Source organism: Rhipicephalus sanguineus, chromosome 10, assembly GCF_013339695.2.
Source record: "Rhipicephalus sanguineus isolate Rsan-2018 chromosome 10, BIME_Rsan_1.4, whole genome shotgun sequence".
NCBI lineage: Eukaryota > Metazoa > Arthropoda > Arachnida > Ixodida > Ixodidae > Rhipicephalus > Rhipicephalus sanguineus.
Window position 1 is genome coordinate 141790720 of NC_051185.1, and position 22500 is coordinate 141813219.

Below are 22500 nucleotides of genomic sequence, written 5' to 3' on the forward strand. Positions count from 1 at the left end.
TACACGTAGTGGTGGAATGATACTTCAGAAAAAAAATGTCAGACGCACAGGCATTCTCTCACGCCACCGGGCTCTTGACACGCTTGTGATGGATTCTGTGTCAAGCGCCAACCGCACTGCGGTGTCTTCCTCATCGGCGAGTTTTGGTGGGGCATCAGTGTCAAGTGGCGCACGACGACGAGGGCGGCCACGCAAGACGGAGGCAGAGAAGGCAGACACCAAAGCTCGGCGTGCTGCGGCTGTGCGACCACTTTGTACTTTGTCAATTACATTGCAGTAATGCACAATGTGAACATCTCGAGTAAAAACATACAATATAAAATATGTACTAAGTGGTCGATGCACGCACTAGGGGCAGGATATCGCTATCGCGTTCAACTCTTAAAGGCGAAGCTTAAGCGTTCCCCAATTTTTTCGTTGCAGAAAAACAAGACACGTTCATTGGCCCCAGTTTCTAAGAAAGAAAGAAAGAAAGAAAGAAAGAAAGAAAGAAAGAAAGAAAGATTTGGTGCGAACAACATGGGACAACAGGGATTGTCTACGGGCCAGACAAAGAAAGTTATTGAACTCAAGTTCAGAAACAAGGCGCCTACCCGCCTTTACAAGTACGGCGCAATCATCCATGCAAGCATCTGCAAAAAAAAAAAAAAAGGACTTCGCGTACTGGCATTTTCTTTCACACCTCGCGCAGAAGCAATGACAAATCACTCGTGTGCGTCCGCTTTAACCGTCTGTTCGTTGTTCGCAATGCAGTGTCAGTGTTGTGGTCGGTGCTGCCGTGTGGCTGAAGGCGCCGTTTTTTTACACTGGGCGCCACAACACGCGTGAACTAAAGAGTGACGCAGTTTCGTCTTTGTCCCCTTGCTACCTGTACTCGTCGAGAAACTACGAATCACAATTTCGCGTGTTTTTATCCCGGAAAGACACACGTGGATCCAGCCGCACCGATATTCAGACGTATCGATAACGGTATGTTACTGCAGTTATGATGACGCTGGCGCAGCCGTCAACGGAAGAAACATTTGTCGTTGACAAAAATAATCTACGAAATAACTGATTGACCGCATGCTTTCGTACGAGAACAGTGAATCCATATTCAACTGACGTATTTGACAAGTCTGCGAGCCATCTCACATATATACCCCGCGCTTGCTGCCTCTTGGAATCCACGACCAGCGGTTATCGTGCCTACGCGCTACATGTCCTGCCCATGCCCATTTCTTCTTCTCGATTTCGACTAAGATGTCCTTAACACCCGTTTGTTCCCTGACCCACTCTGCTCTGTTCTTGTCTCTTAAGGTTACAACCATCATTTTCCTTTCGATGGCTCTCTGCGTCGTCCTCAATTTAAGTTGAAGCCTCTTCGAAAGCCTCCAGGTTCCTGCTCCGTAAGAATACCGCTAAGATGCAGCTGTAATATACCTTCCTCTTGAGGGATACTGGTAAACTACCACTAACGATTTGAGAATGCTTGCCGAACGCGCTCCACCACATTCTTATTCTAGTTACTTCAGTCTCATCGTTCGGTTCTGCGGTCACTACCTGCCCTAATTAAGTAGACGTATTCCTTTACGTCCCGCATGAATACCGCGTTACATATCTATAATCAAAACCAAATTAGTTACACATTACCTGTCTCGAAGTGTTTCGCTGGCAGTTGAGCCGCCGTTGTCCCCAGGAAGCGGCGAGGCCTCGCGCTCATGCGTGTGTATGCAAACGAGATAGCTTGACGCGCAGCACGCGCGTTAACCTTTCCAGTGCGCGCTCGGCCGTGTATGGCGCCGTCCCAAGAGACGGATTCCTATCTCCCAGAATCAGCTGCCAAGTGGTTGTCCGCTGTTAAGGGCGGGAGAACGACAGTTGTGCGCTTGTCTCAGAAAAAAAAAGAAAATAGATATACACGATCTCGCGATTCTGCGGAGGTTGTGCCCTCTTATCGCATACCAAGCCTCGTGTGCGCTCTCTTTCTCCTCTCCTTTTGAGCCCTTTGCTGTCTGGCATCGCTCTCGCTCTCTCTCTCTCTCTCTCTGAACAGCCCGCCATTTCACAACACATCCGTGTACCTTCATCAACACCGGTTCTTGTTCTATCCTCGTCAGCCGCCCCGCCTTTTCTTTGTTTTGTCCACTATTTGTTCGTCCACGCGATCATGTTCGGCGTAACGATCGAGTAAAGGCTGGATCGAGCTTAGAGCACTGCAGGGGCCGGGAGTTTTGGAACTCGTTGAAGTTTACCCGCCCGAACCCAGCCGAGTGACTCAAACCGAGACCCGGTCCTGGCCCGTAACCGAGAAAAAAATTTTCAGCTACCCGGCCCGGCACGACCGCAGATCGTGCCCGACAGGGACCCGAACCAGTAATCTAGGTGGTGTTGCCCGAACATGTAATCGATAGCAGGGCGTTTTAAGTAGCCAATATCTACGTTTTCCTGACACATGCTTCACTAACAAGTGTAACTTAACCCACAGCAATTACTTGTACAAAAGGGCTTCACGGTGGAAATAGCTGAGTGGACATTCCGGGTACCATGAACGTTTGTTCGGCAGCGGCATACTATACCTATTTTTTTTTTCTGCAAATACAGATGGGAATTGGTTATGAGCAAGAGAATCGACAACTGGGCTAGTTGGTTGAAATGCATGGTTTGACCGATCTAAGCGCACACAGACGAAAAAAGGGAAGTCAACATGACTGGCGCTTACTCACAACTACAACATTTATTGAACAAGAAAGCATATAAATACAACAAACAACTGATCGACGCATGCGCGACAAGACAATTGTGGTTAACTATGGCGATAAACTATTACGAAATGCTATCAAGGAAAACAAACACCTTATCATGCAATAAAACTGAAGGTTGGCTGACACACTGATCTCATTTTTTTTCTTGTATGAAATTCTTCAGTCATCTCTCGGGTTAGCTGATTGCTGCTTCGAAAAATTACTTCGCTATCGTGTAAAACAGGATAGCAGCCACACTCCCTGCAATGAGCTGCAAGATGTGAAGCTCCTGAAGATTTAACCGCTGATCGTTGCTCTCACGCACGTTGATGCAGCGTCCCGACTGGCCAATGTAAACTTTCCCACAGCTAAACGGAATCGTGTACACAACTCCCAACGCGCAGTGTACAAATTTTTTGTTGTGTTTAACACGACATTGAGGAAGTTCCTTGCGGATGCGTGAACAAATTGATTGCATTTGATATCTCTCACCATGCATCTATATAAATAAACCTCTGTCTTCACGTACGAGCGTTCTCCTCTCTGTAATGTTGAACGAAGGGTCCGTTCACGGGGGCCAGCTACCAAATTCGAGACCCGCGAGATCCGAGTCGTAACAACACTAACATAAATAAAAATTACAACGAACAGCGGGCTCCACGTGTACTTTTCGAAATACGTATGGACCGCCGGAAGGAAGAAAAAAAGGCTATTTGTGATACCATTATTTTCATGTATCACATCCGTTGCTTGTAGTTAGTCTATGAGCCTTTCCTTTTTTTCTTCTTGGAGTGCTGTAAAGTTTATTTCCTCACATGTTATTGTGAAAAAAAAATATCGAGAAATTCCGACTTTAAGCACGCCCTACGCTATTGCATCACATATTTTACTGCGCTAAAGTTTCTCTCACTGCTTGCGCTAGCCGCAGGGGCGCACAAAATCTGCCTTGCGAGTTGTGAAGGCATCGGCAGTCGTTGTTCTTCCATCGCTGGAGCAAATTCCGGATGTCTTTGCGGACCTCTGCAGAATGAATATGTCCGTCCAGCTTATCCCTTCATTTTTGTCGTTCCCGAACATCGTGCCACTCTTCAGTACCACCCACAAAACTCCTCTTTGTGGGCTTCTCGTTGCAGGTTTCAGTTATGCACGGTTTGTGGTGAGCTCTTTCTTTTCTCTCGCTATTTCAATGCCGTGTGCCGATGTTGTACAGCTAGAATGTGCCCTTTGGACTACGCAGGTAGGACTGGCAGGAGGTGAACGTGCTAGAAGTTTCGATCTTAACGAAACATTCGTGGTGCGGCTGAGAACGAGGAAGAAAAACAGGAGAATACAGGATAGGGCGCCATGCCCGGCGCCCACGTTTTTCTTCCTCATTCTTAGTCGCGCCACGAATATTTTGTTAATCTACGCACCAACTCGCCCAACGTTACACTGTGCTAAAGCAAATTTTGACCTATATATTTTGGAGTCCGTTCCGGTTTGGTGATAAAGGCACGAATAAACTTATCGACGCTTACTAATTGAGTGCATGTTGTTCGAGGCAAGGCGACATCTCCCGTAACGGAATTTGTCATTTAATTTCTTTCCGGCCATATATTTGGTCAAACGAATATACTTTCCCTCAGTCTTGTTTAATAGACCTATAATATTCCTACCCACTGCGGCGCTGTTGCGGCACTATCATCCCAGGTAGCACATATGGTCTACAAAAAGTCGATTTTAGATACATGGGATAAAACAGATTCGAAACCAATTTCGAGGTATTAAAAACGCCACAGGAAGGATAAACGGGTAAACGGTAAACGGATAAACGAGTAAAACACGTAATTTATCCCTTTTGTGCTACCTGGGATGTAGCTCGCGTAAGACCAAAGCTCACACGTTAGCAACGTGGGCACACCAAGCTGGCTGTGCATGTCCATCTCGCGTCACATCACACTGGGAGCCGCGACGGAGCCACGGAAAAAAATTTTGCTCTGGAGTGATTCTATGTGACGAAACAACGCGCAGGTCTTTTGTTTTAGTGGACGGCGGGAGCTTCCAAGAACGTTACCCCGCTCTCAAGATCTGTGATCGCTCTTGCGGATGATATATAGGTATAAATTATAAATTCAATATATTACATTTAGTCCTGCGGTTACAAAATAACATTTAGGGTGTCAAATCACAACAAATGCAATCTAAGCCCGGAATAGTGAGATGTTAACTATGTAAGCGTCCGGTCTATTAGCTTTAGCTCGCCCGTTTCACATAAATTAAGTAGCCCTATGCAATATGCAAAACAAGTTCAGTACTTGTCCCACATAAAGCTTTTCCAAAAAGCTTGCCCACGTAGAAAGAGCGTTTTTTTTTTCGAGATAAAATATAAACTGAGCAACGACCTAGTCTGACTAGAGCCCGCCCTCTCAAGTTTCAGGCCCGAGCCCGGCCTGGGCCCTCCGTGAAGACTACTTTACCCGGCCCGGCCCAGGTTTTCGGGTAGGCTCGAGCCCGTGCAGTGCTCCAACTTCTACATGTCCGCTGCCTCTTTCGTGCATGTAAACGTGCAAACGGTAAATATTAGCGCTGCACTGCCATGACGCTGGTCTCGCTTAATATAGTCCGTTCAACATGAACCGTTCAACGGGAGCAGGAAACGACCACGGCCGCTGGATGAAAGCACAGCGACATCCAGCGGCCGACATTACCAGCAATCCAACTAAAACTTCGTGTTTAAAAATGCCGCCACCGACATCAAAATAAGCATAACCTGCTACACCTGTCACAATAGCTGCGTGTGCTTTTTGTTTACAAGCTCGTCCAGTCCAGTCCAGTGTCCTCGGCCGCCTGTTGCTGTGTCTGCTGCGGGCTTTCTTCGGGGTATGTGGGCCGAAATTTCAAGCGCCGTCATCAGCAGTGAGTGAGCTACGAGGTTGTGCTTAGGCTTTCCATCTTTACAGCGAACGTCTACATGATCGGGTAGCTCTGCCGGGAGGCAGTCATGTCACGTACTTCGGGGCAGGTACAAACGTTGCACCTGTACCGCTAGATCATGCCGAGGACCAGTTCCCCGCTGCTGCTCTGCGACGCGCTGTCATCCCGCGCGGACCTGAAACACATGGCAGTCGACTGCAACGAGTTCACGCCTGCATCATTGCACGCGTTCGTCCCATCGCTGTGCCAGATGGCTGCGCTCGAAACTCTATGCGTCCGCGAGTTGCGCGTCGGGCCAAGCGCAGCTGCGAGGATCGGCCACATGATAGCGAACGCAAAGTGTCTACGCCGTGTAAAGTTCCGGCAATGTTTCACGTCACCCACGGTTGGCACGGCGCCGATGGAGAAACTGTGCCGAAACGACAGCATTGGGGTTGTGTCGCTGGACGAGGTCGTCCTCGGTACAGGCGGAGCGCGTTTCCTGGGCGAATACCTTGCCACGTCTACCAAGTTGCGATGTCCGTCTCTAAAATATATCTCCAATATCTACGAACAGCACATGCTGTCCATTGTTTAGGGATTGAGAGCCAATCTCAGCCTCGAGAAACTGAGATTTGTGTTTTTCTACGTTCCACCAGGTGGCATCGACAGCTTTGCCAAAGTTCTGGAGGAAAACACCAGTCTGAAGCACTTGACGGTGACTAACTGCTGCCTCAAAGGAGCGGGAGCCAAATCTGTCGCGGCAGTGCTGGCGTTTAATCGAAGTAGACTTGAGTTATACCTATATCGACGACGCTGGAGGAATCTGGCTGGCGCGGGCTCTGAAGTTAAATAAGGACCTAGAAAAGCCCGACCTCGACCAACGCCCCCTCGGCGGAAGGGGTGCGCCTCCCTTGCAAGCTCTCGGTCCATTCCATTGGTCGCAGCAAGCTGGAGAAATTGTATGCGAGAAATCTTGAGCACCCGGGAGTTGTGCTCAGAGTTACACTTACTTCCATCTACAACATTTTCGCTTCTGCACAAAGTTGTGTCCTTTCATCAGTTTTCAATCGCGCCTTCAGCTACTCGACGACGAAGCGCCCTCTAAACGTGTTTTTGTAGACGAACCCGCCTTCCACCATCTGTTGCGCCGCCACACACCGGTCGATACCGATGGCTAAGTTCTCCGCCGTCTTGGGCCACTCCAGTCGAAGTCTCATCGCGCGCGGTAATTTATTGACGTTCACGGGATCCTCGAGCCTGAAAAACATGTCCCGCTCTGCGTACCTGGTGTACATCAGCAGAAAGGAACACTTGCGCCTGAAAGGCCACTCGAGCGACGCGTCGTCGGAACCTTTCTGAATCCTCACGTACAGCGCGAGGAAACGAGATGGGTAGTTGAGGAACTTGAACTTGCCCTCGAGTCTCAGCCTGTAACCGCGGTCGCCCTGTCAGCACCTCCCTTTTGAACTCCGGCCACGGCGGGTTGCGGAACTTCCGGAATGGACTGACGTCCCAGTCTTACGTCAACAGGGGCTTCTTGCTTGGTTCGGGCAGAGCTTCGACGACGGCTGAAAGCGACGTCCCCTTCGAGTCTTCGAGCTCGCGGTTGACGCCCGTGGCCTCGGACTCTGCCACGGAGGAGTGATACGCCGAGTCGGGCGCCCAGCTGGCGCAGCCGGCAGCAACGTTGAAGAGAGGCGATAAGGCGTCTCCACTGTCTTCGGAAAAGACCGCCTGTTCGCTGTACGCCCACTCCACTACCGGATCCGTCTGTGTCCAGTCGGACTTCGTCTCGCGTCGTAGCAGACCGTCCGAGTCGGCAGTGGTGACGACAGCGTTAACACCTCCGAATGTGCCGCAAATGACAGGTGTGAGAGCGTCGTCAGTATGCACTGAAAAGAGTGTCGATTCGGAGTTACTTTTCATTCGACCAGTCTGGATCACGTCTGCCTTCGTCTCAGCATAACTCAAGCGAGTTGTATCCCTTTTATGTTGTTCGGTGACGTCACTGCTCCCAGCTGTCCCGTTATGGACCACAATCACAGTCTTCTTATTGCGGTTGAGGAAGTTCTCAATGTTCTTACGTGCCGCAGACAGGCATTCGTCGAAGGCACTCGCAGTGTCCGAGGCAAGCGCTCCGTTCAAGGTCAGGATGCCGACGCCGCATCCCTCGAGGAGATATGTGCCAGCACGTTCACCCTGGCCACGGGCTTCGCGCAGCAGCCGCAGTAGACGACGTGGTAGTCGCACTCGCGGTAATAGTGCTCAATCATTTGGAGCATGCGGCCGACGTAGGTGCATCCAAATGTCCGGTTGAGACAGTAGGACTTGCGCGAGCCGACGTACCCTTCGGAGGCGGAGTCCCAGCTGACGTTCACGTTCCCGAACTCCTTGTCGTCGAACGGACAGACGGCTACGGTGGAGTTGTGCATCAGGTCGTTCATGCAGGCGGTGCAGAAGACATGGCGGCAGCAGAGGCTGAACGCGACATCCGGGACGACGCTGCAGACGCTGGATAAGCGATGGCTGGGAATCGAACTGACGAAATCTATGCGCTTCCTGTCCGCCTTAGGCGAGAAGCCGACGCAGGTGTACCGATGGACCGCCATTGCGGCCACGTACTGCTACGCGTTTGGTTCTTGTAGCCCGCGCAGCGTACCTGAACGCGAACACTAAGGAAAGTCGCAAACCCTGATGTTTCGCAATCCAATATACGGGCAAATAGATGGTAGTGGGTCTGGATTAAGATCGTAAAGGAGGAGGCCGATAACGCCACGTTCCGATAATGGTGGCTTCCCGAACGCCTGCCTTGGTGAGGAGATAAAGCAGAGTCGATGACGCACTTCTCGCTGAAAGCTCGGGCATGTTTATTTGCGCTCCCCGCAAAATGTAGTTCGGTTTCTGGCGCCGGACCGAGGCTCCTATGCACCGAGATAAAGAAAGTCATCACGGCGCATGAAAACACGCTTGACGTTTATGAACGAATGTGCGTTACACACACACACACACACACACACACACACACACACACACACACACACACACACACACACACACAAACACACACACACACACACACGCACACGCACGCACACACACATACACACACACACACACACGCACACGCGTGCGCGCGCGCACGCACGCTGTCCTTATTATATTGAAAATAATGTCCCTATTTCCTATTATTTTACACAACAGCAGCCTGCACGAAGGAATCGAATGAATGCGCGCAGGAGGTACGGCAGAAGTGGCGGAGTTGGTCTTTATCCAGCGGGTACGTTCATGTTGAGTGGCGTTCAGTAAGGGGTATACGCGGTGCTTTGACAGGTTTTACTGATCACTGTTAGAGGGATGGGCTAAATGTGTGATTCAAGAACCATTGAAGTGAATGCTGTTTATTTCTTTATGCCTCCGCCTTTTACGTGGCTGCTTCTGCTGCTGTCGGGTCGGTCGGTATTTTAGGCAATCTATTTGTGTATTTACCCGGTGTCCTCGTTAATACGACACGGTACACTGTAGCACAAACCCACTCAGCGATTTCGATCACTCTGGAGGCCGCATTACTTAAAGGGGTCATGAACCACTTTTCCAAGTAATGATCTAATGGCCTCAGTATCGGAGTGTACTGCCTCCCGAATCGATTGCCGCAAAAATTTCTCGAATCCGTCAAGAATCAGCGGAGTTACGGGGGTTTGGCGCACGCTACCCAGCGCTTTCTCTCTTTTCTCGTGCCGGCGAGCGCACTGGAAGCTAGACAGGGAGGGATGGCATGGGGGAAAGAAGTTACGCCAGCGCGCGTCATGAAACGCGATCGCTCTCCCGCTGTGATTCGCTTGCGCGAGTGCGGCTACCGTGTACTGAGGAGTGCGGCGCCGGCAAGTGGTGGCACCCCGCGGCAAGAAGCGCATCTGATCCGAACGCCGCTCTCGATTTACGTCGGCTATCGGCCAATAAGCGTGCTATGTCTCTTGCTACGTACAGCGGACAGACGCCCCGCCCACCGACGAGAGTGAGAACCGGCCTCTGTTTGAAAAGAGGGTGCCTGGGGAAACGGCAACTTCGCGCTCCGCTTGTGGCCATTACGCGGCGCGCACGACTGTAATATTTGGCAGAGCAGTTCATAGCCGTGTCAGCTTTCCGCAGGATGTGTTTTTTCAATCAGCCCAAGGGGTGCTTCATGACCCCTTTAAACAAGCATTTCAGAAATCCAAAGCCCCAATTCTTGGACGCTTGTTATTTTCAGTATGTATAATTGATCTTCCCTGCAATACCATAAGTCAGAAGTCTGTCTTTAAAGCGATGACTGCGTCCTATACGAAGTAATTACTTCCAGTTGTGATCACACCTTACTTCAGGATTCCTTCCCCGATTTTGCACGGCGTGTACGGATTGACAGATTCGCAAACTTACTTAAAAATATAACTGTAGCAGTGTCATTTACGAACAGGCATTTTCAGTTGCGGCGTGTGTACGCTTTCAACAACACAATAATTCTCCGGGCAGAGATGTACAAATGCCTTGTAGTTATCTTCTCATACAACATGCAAGGGCCACTGCATATTGAATACTTTACATCGAAAGGAATTAAAAAAAAAAATACGTGACATAAGACGAACGTTCTCTAAATAGCCAAAATGCACTAAATTACTAATGTATAAAACGCTTACATGTCCTGTATTGGAGCATGCTTAATGCCCCTGGAACCAATTATTATGTGCGACATCAACAAATTTGAATACAAACTAGGGCTGTTCGTTTTGTATGTCATCGCTACGATCGTGATTTTTCGCCCTCGTCCGGATTGAATTCTTAATTTATGTCTAATATGCACCAGAAGGGATACCATATTGGTGAAGCTTTTACATTCATTTCGGTAAGGTTGAAATATGGGTCAGGTTGGTACATATAACGCTGAAAGATTGAGCCACTCAATAGGACGAATCAGTGAAGTGGCACACAATGTGACTGGTCTTAGTGTGTGCCGGTCGTAGTGTGTGCCACTTCTCTCCTTAGTCCGTCGTCTACTTGAATGGTTCATTCTTTCAGCGCTGCATTAATTTGTTCACGAATCTTGCCAACTGTTCACTGGCGACTGCATCTCTGTGCCGGTGCTCTTCCTACCAATTTCAATTTCAATTTATTTCCCATCTTACAAATACAGATGGAGGTGTTGTAGGTAAAAGCTGCTTAAAGGCAGCTTGACGAGCCTACAAACCTAAAGTACAGCAGGGAGCAGTTGTAGCACATTATACAATTCAAAACTAAGGATTACATAATTATACAAGGATCGCCGGATAATACGCGAATCAACACTATGTAGATATAAACAAACTTAAACCGAAACTGAAGCCCTGTTAATCTAAATACTTAGCGTGAAGTTCTTTGCGAGTACAGGTAAACAAATCGAAATCAGTAAGAGCATAACTATTCAGCAGAGACGGAGAGTATAATGATTGCGTTCTTTTCCGAGGGTTAAGTCGAGGTGTCGGCACGAACCATTCTTCACCATGTCTTGTAGGTAGCCCACTGATTTGTTCCTTAGTTCCACTAATTTCCCGAGGTTACTTATTCTTTCTTATTTCGATTTAAAGAGGACACTAATGCGATATTTCTAAAGGTTGTGTACTTTAATCACTCCAGACTGACTGAATAAAGCTGCAGTTGGACATTGGTATGGTGAGTTATACATGTGTCTGAGATATCTTTTCTGGAATTAATGAAGGCGTTCGACGTTAAAAAAAAAAAACACCAGATGGTGTTACTCCAACTTTGACTGTCTCAGTCGAAATACTTTATTCGAGCTCTCTATAGTCGGATACAAGTTTAGAAGTTCGCGGCGTTTCCTCCTCAAAGGCAGATGCACACTCCAGACTGACGTCATGAGCCGGACGGCCAGTGACTCCGCATTCGGAGGACATTGCAGAGTGCATGAGAGGGATTGTTTCCTTAGTCGCTGAGGCGATCGGCTGCCGCGCTTTGGTCGACCCTCCGGTAAAACCTACTCAGCGATTTTGATCGACTGTAGCATTTGCGAACACAGTTATTTCCGGAGAGTTGTCGAACACAGGAACGAGCTACCCAGTGCTGTTGTTCTGCTACCTTTATTCTGTCGGGCTGCACTTCTTTACACACACACACACACACACACGTGTGTGTGTGTGTGTGTGTGTGTGTGTGTGTGTGTGTGTGTGTGTGTGTGTGTGTGTGTGTGTTGTGTGTGTGTGTGTGTGTGGTGTGTGTGTGTGTGTGTGTGTGTGTGTGTGTGTGTGTGTGTGTGTGTGTGTGTGTGTGTGTGTGTGCACTGTACAGAGAGAGAGAGAGAGATCGCTTAGCAAGCAGTCTTGTACGTCAACCGCCGCTTCTGGCTAACCTCCTTGGCTTCCTTTTCTTTTTTTCTCTCTCCCTGAGGCTATACATAGCTACCACAAACCATGCTTCGGTTCGGTGCTGTTCGGAAAAAAGAGAGAGCTTCCAGCAGAGGAAGTTGAAGACCTGAAACGGTGGCGTACTGGACGCCGTTGCTTTGCCTCCAGTGCTGGATCGGATAGAGAACGCCGGCATTCGCATTATATTAAACAATAAAAGTGAGAAGGGCTATGCCAATTTTTACAGCGAAGCTCTCATACTCGATATTGTGCTGTTGACGTCATTGGCGTAGCGCTGGTCACGCGACCTGAGGGGCGAGAGTGAGGCTCAATGGAAAGGGGAAAACACTGAGCCTCTACGACAATTAATGTCAGTAATGCGACGAAAGGGGCTAGTTGGTTCATGTTGGCTTGGTGATGCGCTTACGGTAGGGAGACGTTAGAAAGTGCACAGGACACACAGGACGTCCTGTTCACACTGTGTCCTTTGTACTTTGTAACGTCTCCCTACCGTAGCGCATCACCAAGCCTCTAGCTACGACAAGAGCGAAAGTGAGGCTCAGCGGAAAAGGGGGAACCATTGAGGCGCGAAATAAGGCGCAATAAATGCAAACAGAGTGCAGAGATGAAGAAGACCAAGAAATACAACAGTATTACGAAGCACTACGACAGCACAATCAAGAAGAAGAAATGCAGCAAGACCGAATAAATGGAATTAAATAAATGCACATTTTTGTGTGAACCTATTGCTTTGATGTCTAGCTCCTTCACGTAGTTGCTGCGCGGGGATTCACGAAAATAAGTTCTTCCAGTTCCGCGACGTGAAAACCGTCGACCCGAAGCACATGCCTAACTGGAAAAAAAACAAAACAAAAGAAACAAGGAAGAAGCTTACAAAAAACAAAGCAATAAAGGAGCAACTACGAATGTCCGAGTAAAAGGGGGCAACTTCGGTGTTCGACAGTTTTCACGGCGTGGAAATGACAGTACTTTTTTTTTCTTTCGATAGTCTCTGAATTCTTTCTCATTCGAGACGACAAGACATCGTCGCACACAAAACCGCCTCTAGTCATGGTTCACAGTCTTGGATGGCCGGCAGATCACAAATTGGCTTCTGTCTTGCGCCAGTCCGATGAACGCTCGGTGATCGAGTCTTGCACCAGGCGAACGACGTCGCCTGCGCATCCCCAGGCAATGGTGATTCCCGAGCCTCCGTGGCCGTAGTTGTGAATGACGGGTACCTGCGGCGAGGTGACATAATCAAGGGCATTAACGTTGTCTCGTGAACAACGCAAGGAAGTAGCCAGACCTGTTTTGTATTTCGTGTTCATTCACAATTCAGTTGACACTGTTCCGCGTTATTAAGGCGAAAGCCCTAGGTGCCCCATCAAACGCGAAACGTGACCGTCGGCGGCGGCGGCGGAGGCGTCAACACGAGAGATGCAAAGAATTATCACGTGATGACGTCATCATGACGTTACATAACCTGACGTCATCACTACATTGTTGCCTGGTCAAAGGTGGAGGGGGGGGGGGCAGTCCAAAAGCAGCTGAGACGCAGAAAGCTTGCAATGCCTCTGATCCTGGAGGCAGTGCACAGGGGCAGAAAGCTTTCGGATGGCGACGGGGTAGGACCGATACAACGACTGATAAGAAAAATAAGAAGATGGCTTTAGCCTTCGAGTCATCATAGGCGAATGCATAACGAACCCTGTGAGTTCTTCCTATCTCAAACACCTGGTTGCTTGCATTTTACAATTAAATGACCTTTGAAGTCGCTGTCACTGTCCCGAAACACATTCCACAGCGGATTGTAGAGACGCAATTTATCCTTATTATATCCTGTACACTGTCTCAGCCTACGCCATTCACAGAGAATGTTGTGATGACGTCAGGTTATGTGACGTCATGATGACGTGATCACGTGATAATTCTTTGCATCTCTCTTGTTGACGCCTTCGCCGCCGCCGCCGACGGTCACGTTTCGCGTTTGATGGGGCACCTAAGGCTTTCGCCTTAATACTTTTCTTCGGGTAACCTCCCGGTCTTCCGTATATCGTTCTTCTCTCTTGTCATGAAAGGACGAAAGAAGGGGGGGTCGATCAAGAGCTTGTTTTCTTTGTTACAAACTACCTAATGAATCCAGCTGACAACTCTTATTTGTCATACGCCATTACCAAATCAAACCATCTTGAAATATAAACTTTAAAAGAGTCTGGGACTGAGCCTACTGGTATCGTGTCATGACTGCTAAACATCGCGAAAAACGAAGACACTTCCTGAGTCTTCGTTTTTCGCGATGTTTTGCAGTCATGCCGAAAAACCGAGCTCAGCAGGCATTCCACGACTTGAAGGGGCAAAAAGGGGGAGAGACGAAAGAAAACGAGACACAGGGCGGTGCAGCCAGAATATGCATCCGGTTTGCTAACCTACACTGGGGATGAAAAGGGTGGGGGAGGGACAGAGACCATAAAGGTAAGGAAACGAGAGAGAGAGGGAAAGGCACAGAACTGAGGCACATGTACACATTTACAGCACAGGACGCACTTGCCAGTACTACAGTCATACCAGCAGGTTCTTAGAGAACAACCCAAATGAATGCGGCCCGTGATAGTTCTAACCTTCATGCATGTCATTCTGCGCTACGATTGTAGGCGTGGTCGTGGGCCCACTTTTCAATGTCCACCCGTCTGTTAGTATTATTGCTGTAAATGACTCATCCGTATCAGAAACAATACTGTCACGAAAACACAGCACGTGAAAGCCACATAAGACAAGAGTCCAGTGTCGCCGGCGTATATAACGTAAGTCGACGTGTCGCAGACTCAGGGATAGTGGTTATTACATAGTTAATGACAGTAGCCAGTGACATTGCCAGTAAACGCGCCTTATCTGTATTATAAGTGCGGAGCACTTTAGGAGCCCAGGCTGTCGTATGCTGTTATCGCTTAGCGTAACGAAGGCAAAACCACGTGTAAAAATAGAAAAAAAAAAGAGGAAGCAAGCGGGAAATAGAAAGAGAGAGAAAGAAAGGGAAAAAATTAGAAAAAAATTGAAATAAATGGAAATAAATAGAGAAGAAAAGACAAAAAGAACTGGAAAAGAAAAAAAGAAAGAAAGAGAGGAGGAAATAAAGAGAAAACCGAAAAGAAACAAAGAAGGCTGCCCAGCTCCTCACTTCCTTCAGGCTTGGTACCACTAATCCGAAGTTCCCTTAATTTTTTAGTATTGCTAGCACAAAGCAGCAGCTACATTTCGGCGTATGATATGCAAGAACAGTGCATGATTTGTCGATTGAATGTTTTGCCTTGCAGGATGCTGTCATGCGAACGAAAGCAGGTAGAGTGTAAGCACGATCACAACACTCTTTGTCAGTTGAATTATTTGCCCTGATACTTCTATGGCGATGAAAGCATGCAGCTATACTATAAGAGTAATCAAGAGCTCAAGACTCACCTTTCCAACACCATGTTTGAAGGTGAAATCCTCCCGCTCGATCCTCACAGGATTCCTTCCGGGACGAAGGCCAACGAAGTGTCCGATCACCTTGGCATTCTGCACGTTATCCCAGCGGCAGAGACGCGAATCAGTGCGAGCGTTTGAACCACGATGTCTTCGTGCATGTTATCGGAGTTCGTGCACAGACAATTACGAACGGATAGGGCGAGCTGAGTACACTTATTCTAGCATGTCAAACGTCATACGTTCAGTAGTTCTCATAATATATCAATTCCAACTTAGCGAAATCTTTCCTCTTATGGACATGGCTCCAAGTACGCCATATTCTTTATACCGTGTATATTCTGAGATTGACAAGGCTGGCCACTCCATCTTTCTGCCATTGACACATTGAGGGAGGAGGTGTGAACGGACAACTTACCGCTGCATACGTACCGTGAAATCCCGAGCAAGCGCCCCCCCCCCCCCCCACCTATGGTGAAAGATAATCCGACGAGATTTGGAGGGGAAACGCTTGCTCGGTAATGGATCAAAATTCAAGATGGCGGCGGAAGAGCAGCTCAGAATAAGGGCACACCCGTGCTTCTAATAAAATGCTTTATGAATGCGCATGTATTCACTGTTTTTATTCACCTGATTGGGTAAATAAAAAGAGTGAATGAAACAGTTAAAATGGCGGGAGGGGACGGGGGGGGGGGGGCGCTTGCTTCGTCATTGGCGCATATTTCAAATCTCCCGAAAAAGGGAGGGGGGCGCTTGCTCGGAATTTTACGGTATATCTTTCTTCTATATTCTACACGATCGCAGTGGGTTACGTCACGTATATTTGAAAAAAGTCAATGGCTGGACCGCTGACTAAACCACTGATTACGCCAAGACAACCGCGGCGGGGTTTTCCTCAACTGCATGTCCTGTACTTGCAAGTCACGAGCGACGTGAGCATGAGGTGACATCATCCACAGCGATAAAGCAGCCAGTGCACAATTTCATAAAAAAAAGAAATGAGCAAGAAAAAAAAATTATTACTTCTGGGCTATATACGCTTCAAAAAGGTGTAAACATTTATTAAAATGCAGTCGCTCGGACACCAAGAAGAATGCTATACACGCCAGAATACTGAAGAGTTCTGTGTCACGAAATGATGGAATGATTATCGTAAGTACTCGTGTATAAGACGCCCCCGTGCATAGTTCGCACCCCCACTTTCAAGCGCAGAAGTTTGAAATACAACAACAACAAAACAAATAAAAGAACTAAAGTCTGCTCTTGGATCTTCTACGCGTGATGTTTGCTGTCACTGGGCACCATCGCAACTATAGCTTCAATGATGGAGGTATCAAACTGGTAGAGGCAAAACAGTGCGAAATAACAGGGACCAAGGAAGAGTAGACACGGCACGAGCGCTGCTTTCCAAGTCAAAAATTTGTTGAAGAAACATCATAATATACTCTTACTGCGCATGCTTAATATACTCTTCGCGCTGTTTTGCCTCTACCAGCTATGAATCATTACCAACTCGCCCAATTTTCTATCCTACTCGGCCATCAAACGCCGTGGACGGCACAGGGAAAGATCAGCTTTAGAAGCTCACCGATTAGGTGGACTCGTCGTACTGTAATAAGCGCGAAAGCGGCAAGGAATAGTGAAATAAAACGTTCATATCTGTCACCAGTTTCTTCAATTATCCGATGCAGTAGTCGCAGCACCACTACTGTGCGTTATGATGTGTATCTGTAGGCCTAGTTCGTGTAAAAACTACGCCTGAGCAAAATTTGATGAACAAATGTTGGAGCAGCTGCGCACTAGTGTTGCGAAGACTGAGGAAATAGCGGCGCTGGTGGCGTTCCCCTCCTCCTCACAATCACTTCCCTTTCCCACCTCCTTACTATACTATACTACTCTATACTATACTATACTATACTATACTATACTATACTATACTATACTATACTATACTATACGATAGGGATGGTCGATTAAAATTTTTAATCGATTAATCGTTAATCGTTAATCGATTTAGCCTTTAATCGATTGATTGCTTTCGGTGGAATGTCTTAATCGATTAATAGATTAATCGACATTTTTTGTGGGTGCTTTAAAACCTATATTTCTTTGTTTGAGAGGCATCGTTCGTGTTTGATATGGACCCAAATCTTTTTATCAGACGTGCTGACGATCGAAAATTCCCATTTTCGAAAGTGTCGACGATGGGCCCCTTGTGTCCAGTGTGCGAAAATTTCCACTTTCGCACACTGGACACAAGGGGCTCGTCGTCGTTGGTTAAGGGGTATTCAGACGGAGGAGAAATGCTCGGGGGGTAAAGGCGGAGCCTAGTGACGTCAACTCGCGAGGAGAAGTCGCCACAAATGCCCCCCACTCACACGGACGGGGCGAACGGAGGGGGAGACCAGTGTTACCAGACTACTCCTGTGGCTTGTACCGCCCGTTTCACCAGCTGCCGACGACGATGATCCCAGCTACAGATGACCCCAACTGCAGACTGGACACCCACTGCCGCTCTCTGCAGGAGCAAGTGCAACAATGTGGCCAAACAAGAGCCAGAAATTCCGCCACATACCCCACCGCCGGGGGATTGTTTGTCCTTTCGGGGAAAACGTCCCCGTCTCCTCCGAGGAGGCGCGGGGGGGTCACGCCCACTCGCTAATCCGTGACGTCGTGGTCACGTGATCCGCAACCCCCCCGTCTCCCCCGAGCATTCCTCCCCCGTCTGAATACCCCTTTAATGTCGCGGATTCAAGCAGTGGCCATCATCCCTGGACTATTCGGCAGCAGGTCGTATTTTCTCTAAGCCTGCCTACTCGAACTCATCGAAACCGGAGGCGCGTTCAGGGACCACACTGGTTGGAAAGTCGCAGCTGAAACATGCAGTGTGGCGGAGGATGAGGAAATCCCGAAAAAGGTAAAAGAGAGACGAGGAGGAATTAAATAAGACGCTCGCTCTCGTAAGCACGGCATCTTTTCTCGGTTTGTCGGTTAGATAGTGTGGAAGCCCTACATAATACTATAATTGCGGACTGACGCGATCTTTTCCTTGAGGTCACCCATGCATAGATTACACAAGAACATAATGGCCTCAAACAGACCATCGGTGCAGGTAACTGCGGGAAATAGAGTGACATGAGTTTCTGCCTCCCGGCTAGAATAAACAGCAGCTGCGCCAGTATACTCCGCAGGTTTCATCTGATCGTTGCCTTAACACGGCGCCACTCGCACCTTTTCAATCATGCGTACAGCCTGACCTGTGAGCGCTATCTAGAGTATCAGACATAAAAGATGGTTGCTAGCATCCTTGTCCTCTTTACGCTAGCAAACGTGTCTTATTATGTATATTCGGATTACCTAATCCTCTCCCCATCATCGTATTTCATCACTCTTTTTTTCCCCATTGCGTTTCCCACCTCCTTGCTTTACTATACTATACGTGGCTACAATATGCTTTCTCTCTCTCCCTCTTTCTCTCTCTTTCGCTTTTTCTTACTCTTTCTGTCTTGTTTTCTGTCTTTTCTACCTCCTTTTTGTGCCTCTCTTCCTTTTATTTCTCTCTATCTCTCCCTTTCTTTTTTTCTATCACTTTCTCTATCTTTCTCTCTCTGTGCTCGCTCTCTCGCCCATACGAGTTATGGCATCCCACGCCGGACAAATCGGCACACGTGTTCTGGGAACGAAGAGAAAGATCGAGAAGAGGACAAAGAGAGTGCGCGCCGGCCCAGCAACGCGCTACAATGTAGAGGCCGATCATGATTGGTGATTACGATAGCTTTGGTTCACTCTGCACGGCCTAACGTCGAGCTTAAAAAGCTACGCTGTTACAAAAAAAAAGTGCGGTTTATACACGGGTGCATACGGTTTGTCGTGTGCATGCCGGCTAGCGTTATGAAATTTCCACCACGTTTCGCACTTATACAAATGCAGGGCATTATACCTTGAGACTCGGGGCAAGTTCCAGGCAGCCATTCCAGATTTTACTGGCGATGTCCCTGTCCGGAATGAGCGAAGTCTCGTCCACGTCCGCGGTGCCGCCCAACATGACGTCGTCGATGCTGAGAGTGAGAATATACTCGCGTTACCATGACGACGATCAGTACGTACGGGCTTAATCCTTGTGATCGCTGTGCCAAAAAAAGAAGAAAACAATGACTCACTTTGGTATCACGTGGAAGTGGTCCCCCGCGATGATGGCGTGCTTGATCCAAGGGGCGTGCACCTGACGTGAACGAAAGATGCCAATGGGAGAGGGGAAATATTGCAAAACGGCGCATACAAATACTCAGGAGCGTAGCAAAGGGGGGCGAGGGGGTAAACCAACCCCCCCCCCCCCACCCAGGAAATTGTCAAGTTTGCTTGCGTACGCACGCATACGCACGCATACAAACGCACGCACGAACGTACATAATATATGGTTGAACCCCCCCCCCCCCGGAAAAAATTTCTGGCTACGCCTCTGCAAATACGCATGTAACCGGTACACATTCGAGGGCCGCATTTCTGTACGCTCTCCGGGGCCGGGGTTTTTCGCGTACAACGCCGCCGCCGTCACCGAAATCTCTAACTCATCACAAGCTTTGCTTGAAGAAGCAGTCGTTCGATACACAATTTCGACCTTTTGCTTCCTTTTCTCGCTATCCTCATACTGAACAACTACAAAAAAAAGAAACAATGAAATTAATCGTAGACGACGTGATACGAATTCGTGCAGTAGAATGCGACAAGCAGTCCGCCCATTGTTGAGTGACACAATGCAGCGCGGCAACAGAAAGCAAAAACGACACGAGTGTGCATGCAGTGTATCGCGAAAGTTTACGAAACGTGTGATGTATATAAGGAAAACTATTGGGGTCAGTGGTACGAATAATCGTTCGTAATTCTCTGCGCAAGGTGATTTGCCTGACCATCGTTTATATTTAAGCAGCTGACGTCACTTTCCATTTTTACCTGCTGTGAAAGCAGCAATGCACAATCCGTCTATAGGCAAATCTTGAACGGGACGCCTAAACACTGCAAGATCTTTTAGATGCGAAGCAGGTTTTGCTCGGGGCTGTGTCCGTCGTCGGTGGGGGCGTCCGCGCACCACTGCACATGCGCGTACTCTCTCTCCAGCTCTCCTCCTTTACGCAGGTGTTCGGTCGCCTTCTTTCCTCTCCTCCCCCGCGCTGCAGCCGCGGCGCAGCCTCTCCTCCCACGTGATACAGCCGCGCCGCAGCCAAATACAGCATGTAACCCACTCTCCCCTCTCCTTCCCCAATTTCATGTGTATATAAGCGCGTGCGCTCGGTCGGCTTCCATCATTCTCGCTTCGCTCCTGTTCAGATGAGTTGTAACGTCAACGTCAGCGCCACTCGTTCACTCGGCGCTAACGGAAAGCAACGCACAAACACAACGTAATGATAACACAAAAACTAAATACAAATCTTACATACTAACGGAAACGCCGAGTGTACGTAACGGAAACTTCGTGTGCGCCCCCAATACTGCTTCGCATCCCCTCATGGTTCCCTTGAGTGGGAGAGGGTGTAAATTTTTTTGTGTGACACCATGAGGTGCTGTGTTTTGGCTCTCTCTTTGCCATCTACGTGTTCTCAGTTTTATTAGTCCAACTAAAACTATTCCTAACGCTATTTGTTAACGTTAATATGATTCCTAGTAAGTGAATAAGAAAAATAAAGAATCCGGTGATTCGAGATCGCTGACGCAAGCCTTCGTTCGGGCAATGAAGATGTCGATGAAGATGATAATGAGAGAAAAAAGGAGGAACACGTCATTTTATATGCGACTCGTCTCACCCTGATCGTCTGGCCTCGTATGGCATGCACTTTGGGATCATTGACAAACGCACCAGCTCCGAAGCCTGTGCAGTTGACGATGACGTCATATTCGTCTGCAATCTGCAAGAGAAGGCGCATGCGCCAAGCTGTAGTATTGCTTCTCATAGTCACACGACAGTCGACTCTAACTTCAAAAATCAAGCACTTCCGGCGTTCCACCCATATTCTTCGATGCAGATCGCATTCAATGAGGCACTGGCCGAGGCGGCGCCTCAACGCACGTTGAGTATTGCGACGTGAAAATAATTAGGCTGCCGTGAAGTCTGCAGCTACGTTCGTCATAGCCGCTTCGCTGGAGTAGCCAATAAACGCTCCGTAAGGGCAAAGACCCCACAGCCGTGTTCCTCCTTTAAAAGATTCTAGCGTACGTTCGCAGCTTGTGAAGGAAGCCTTCGCACAGACAAGATAGGACTGTGTATGACCTGTGTATTTCAATAAGGTAGCTAATGTATCACTTCCAATGGGCTTTTCATCAGACAGTTCTTCGTACGCTTGAATTACTGCCTTGATGCCATCGCTATGGGGTATATTGGTATACAGTGAAACCACATCTAATGCCACGAGCACGTGACATTAGATGTGGTTTCACTGTATACCAATATACCCCATAGCGATGGCATCTTATTGAAATTAATCTTACAGCTTAATAATTTTGAATTTGATGGCTCCCACTACCTTCAAGTAAGTGGAACATCAATGGGCACTCGCATTGGACCTAATTACGCTAGCCTTTTCATGTCTGTTCTGGAAAATGACTTTTTAAGAAATCGCGCGTTAAAGCCTCTTTATTATAAGGGATTTATAGATGACATCTTTTTGATCTGGCCCCACGGTGAAAATGAACTTTTATCTTTTATAACTGATTTCAACTCTGTTCACCAATCTATTTCGTTTTCGCATGATTACTCTCGTTCTACCGTCAACTTTCTGGACGTCACAGTTTGCATCTCTGACAACAAACTAACCACTAGGCTCTACAGGAAACCTACAGACAGGCACCGTCATCTTCACTTTAAAAGTTCGCATGTAAAACATTGGAAAACCAGTATACCGTACAGTCAGGCGCTCCGCTTTAAGAGAATTTGCTCTGAGCAGTCAGACTTTTATGCAAACTGCGTACAACTCCGTGAATCTTTGATTCAGCAGCAATACCCACCCCGCATTGTTGAGGATGCCGTCAGAAGAGCCGATGCGCTGAATCGCAAGGATTTG

General features: G+C 48.2%; 3 protein-coding genes across 3 annotated transcripts in view; all 3 read right to left on the reverse strand.

Annotated features, from left to right (window-relative positions):
• LOC119372509 (D-amino-acid oxidase) overlaps window positions 1–1802 on the reverse strand; it is a 236917-nt gene extending 235115 nt beyond the window's left edge. Inside the window, exon 1 of the mRNA XM_049419789.1 lies at window positions 1633–1802. The gene's annotated coding sequence lies outside the window, so the exon portion shown is untranslated. The remainder of the gene's footprint in view (window positions 1–1632) is intronic.
• The window catches only part of LOC125760108 (uncharacterized), a 250705-nt gene extending 242402 nt beyond the window's left edge, over window positions 1–8303 (reverse strand). The window contains exon 1 of the mRNA XM_049419788.1: window positions 8278–8303. The gene's annotated coding sequence lies outside the window, so the exon portion shown is untranslated. The remainder of the gene's footprint in view (window positions 1–8277) is intronic.
• Window positions 8304–12981: 4678 nt separating this feature from the next.
• On the reverse strand, window positions 12982–21348 carry LOC119372510 (D-amino-acid oxidase; the record flags this gene model as incomplete). Its single annotated transcript, XM_037642988.2, is given in 5 exon segments — window positions 12982–13227; window positions 15443–15541; window positions 19389–19506; window positions 19609–19670; window positions 21247–21348. Coding segments are annotated over 5 exon segments (522 nt in total), but the record flags the coding sequence as incomplete, so codon positions are not given.
• Between the last annotated feature and the right edge of the window lie 1152 nt (window positions 21349–22500).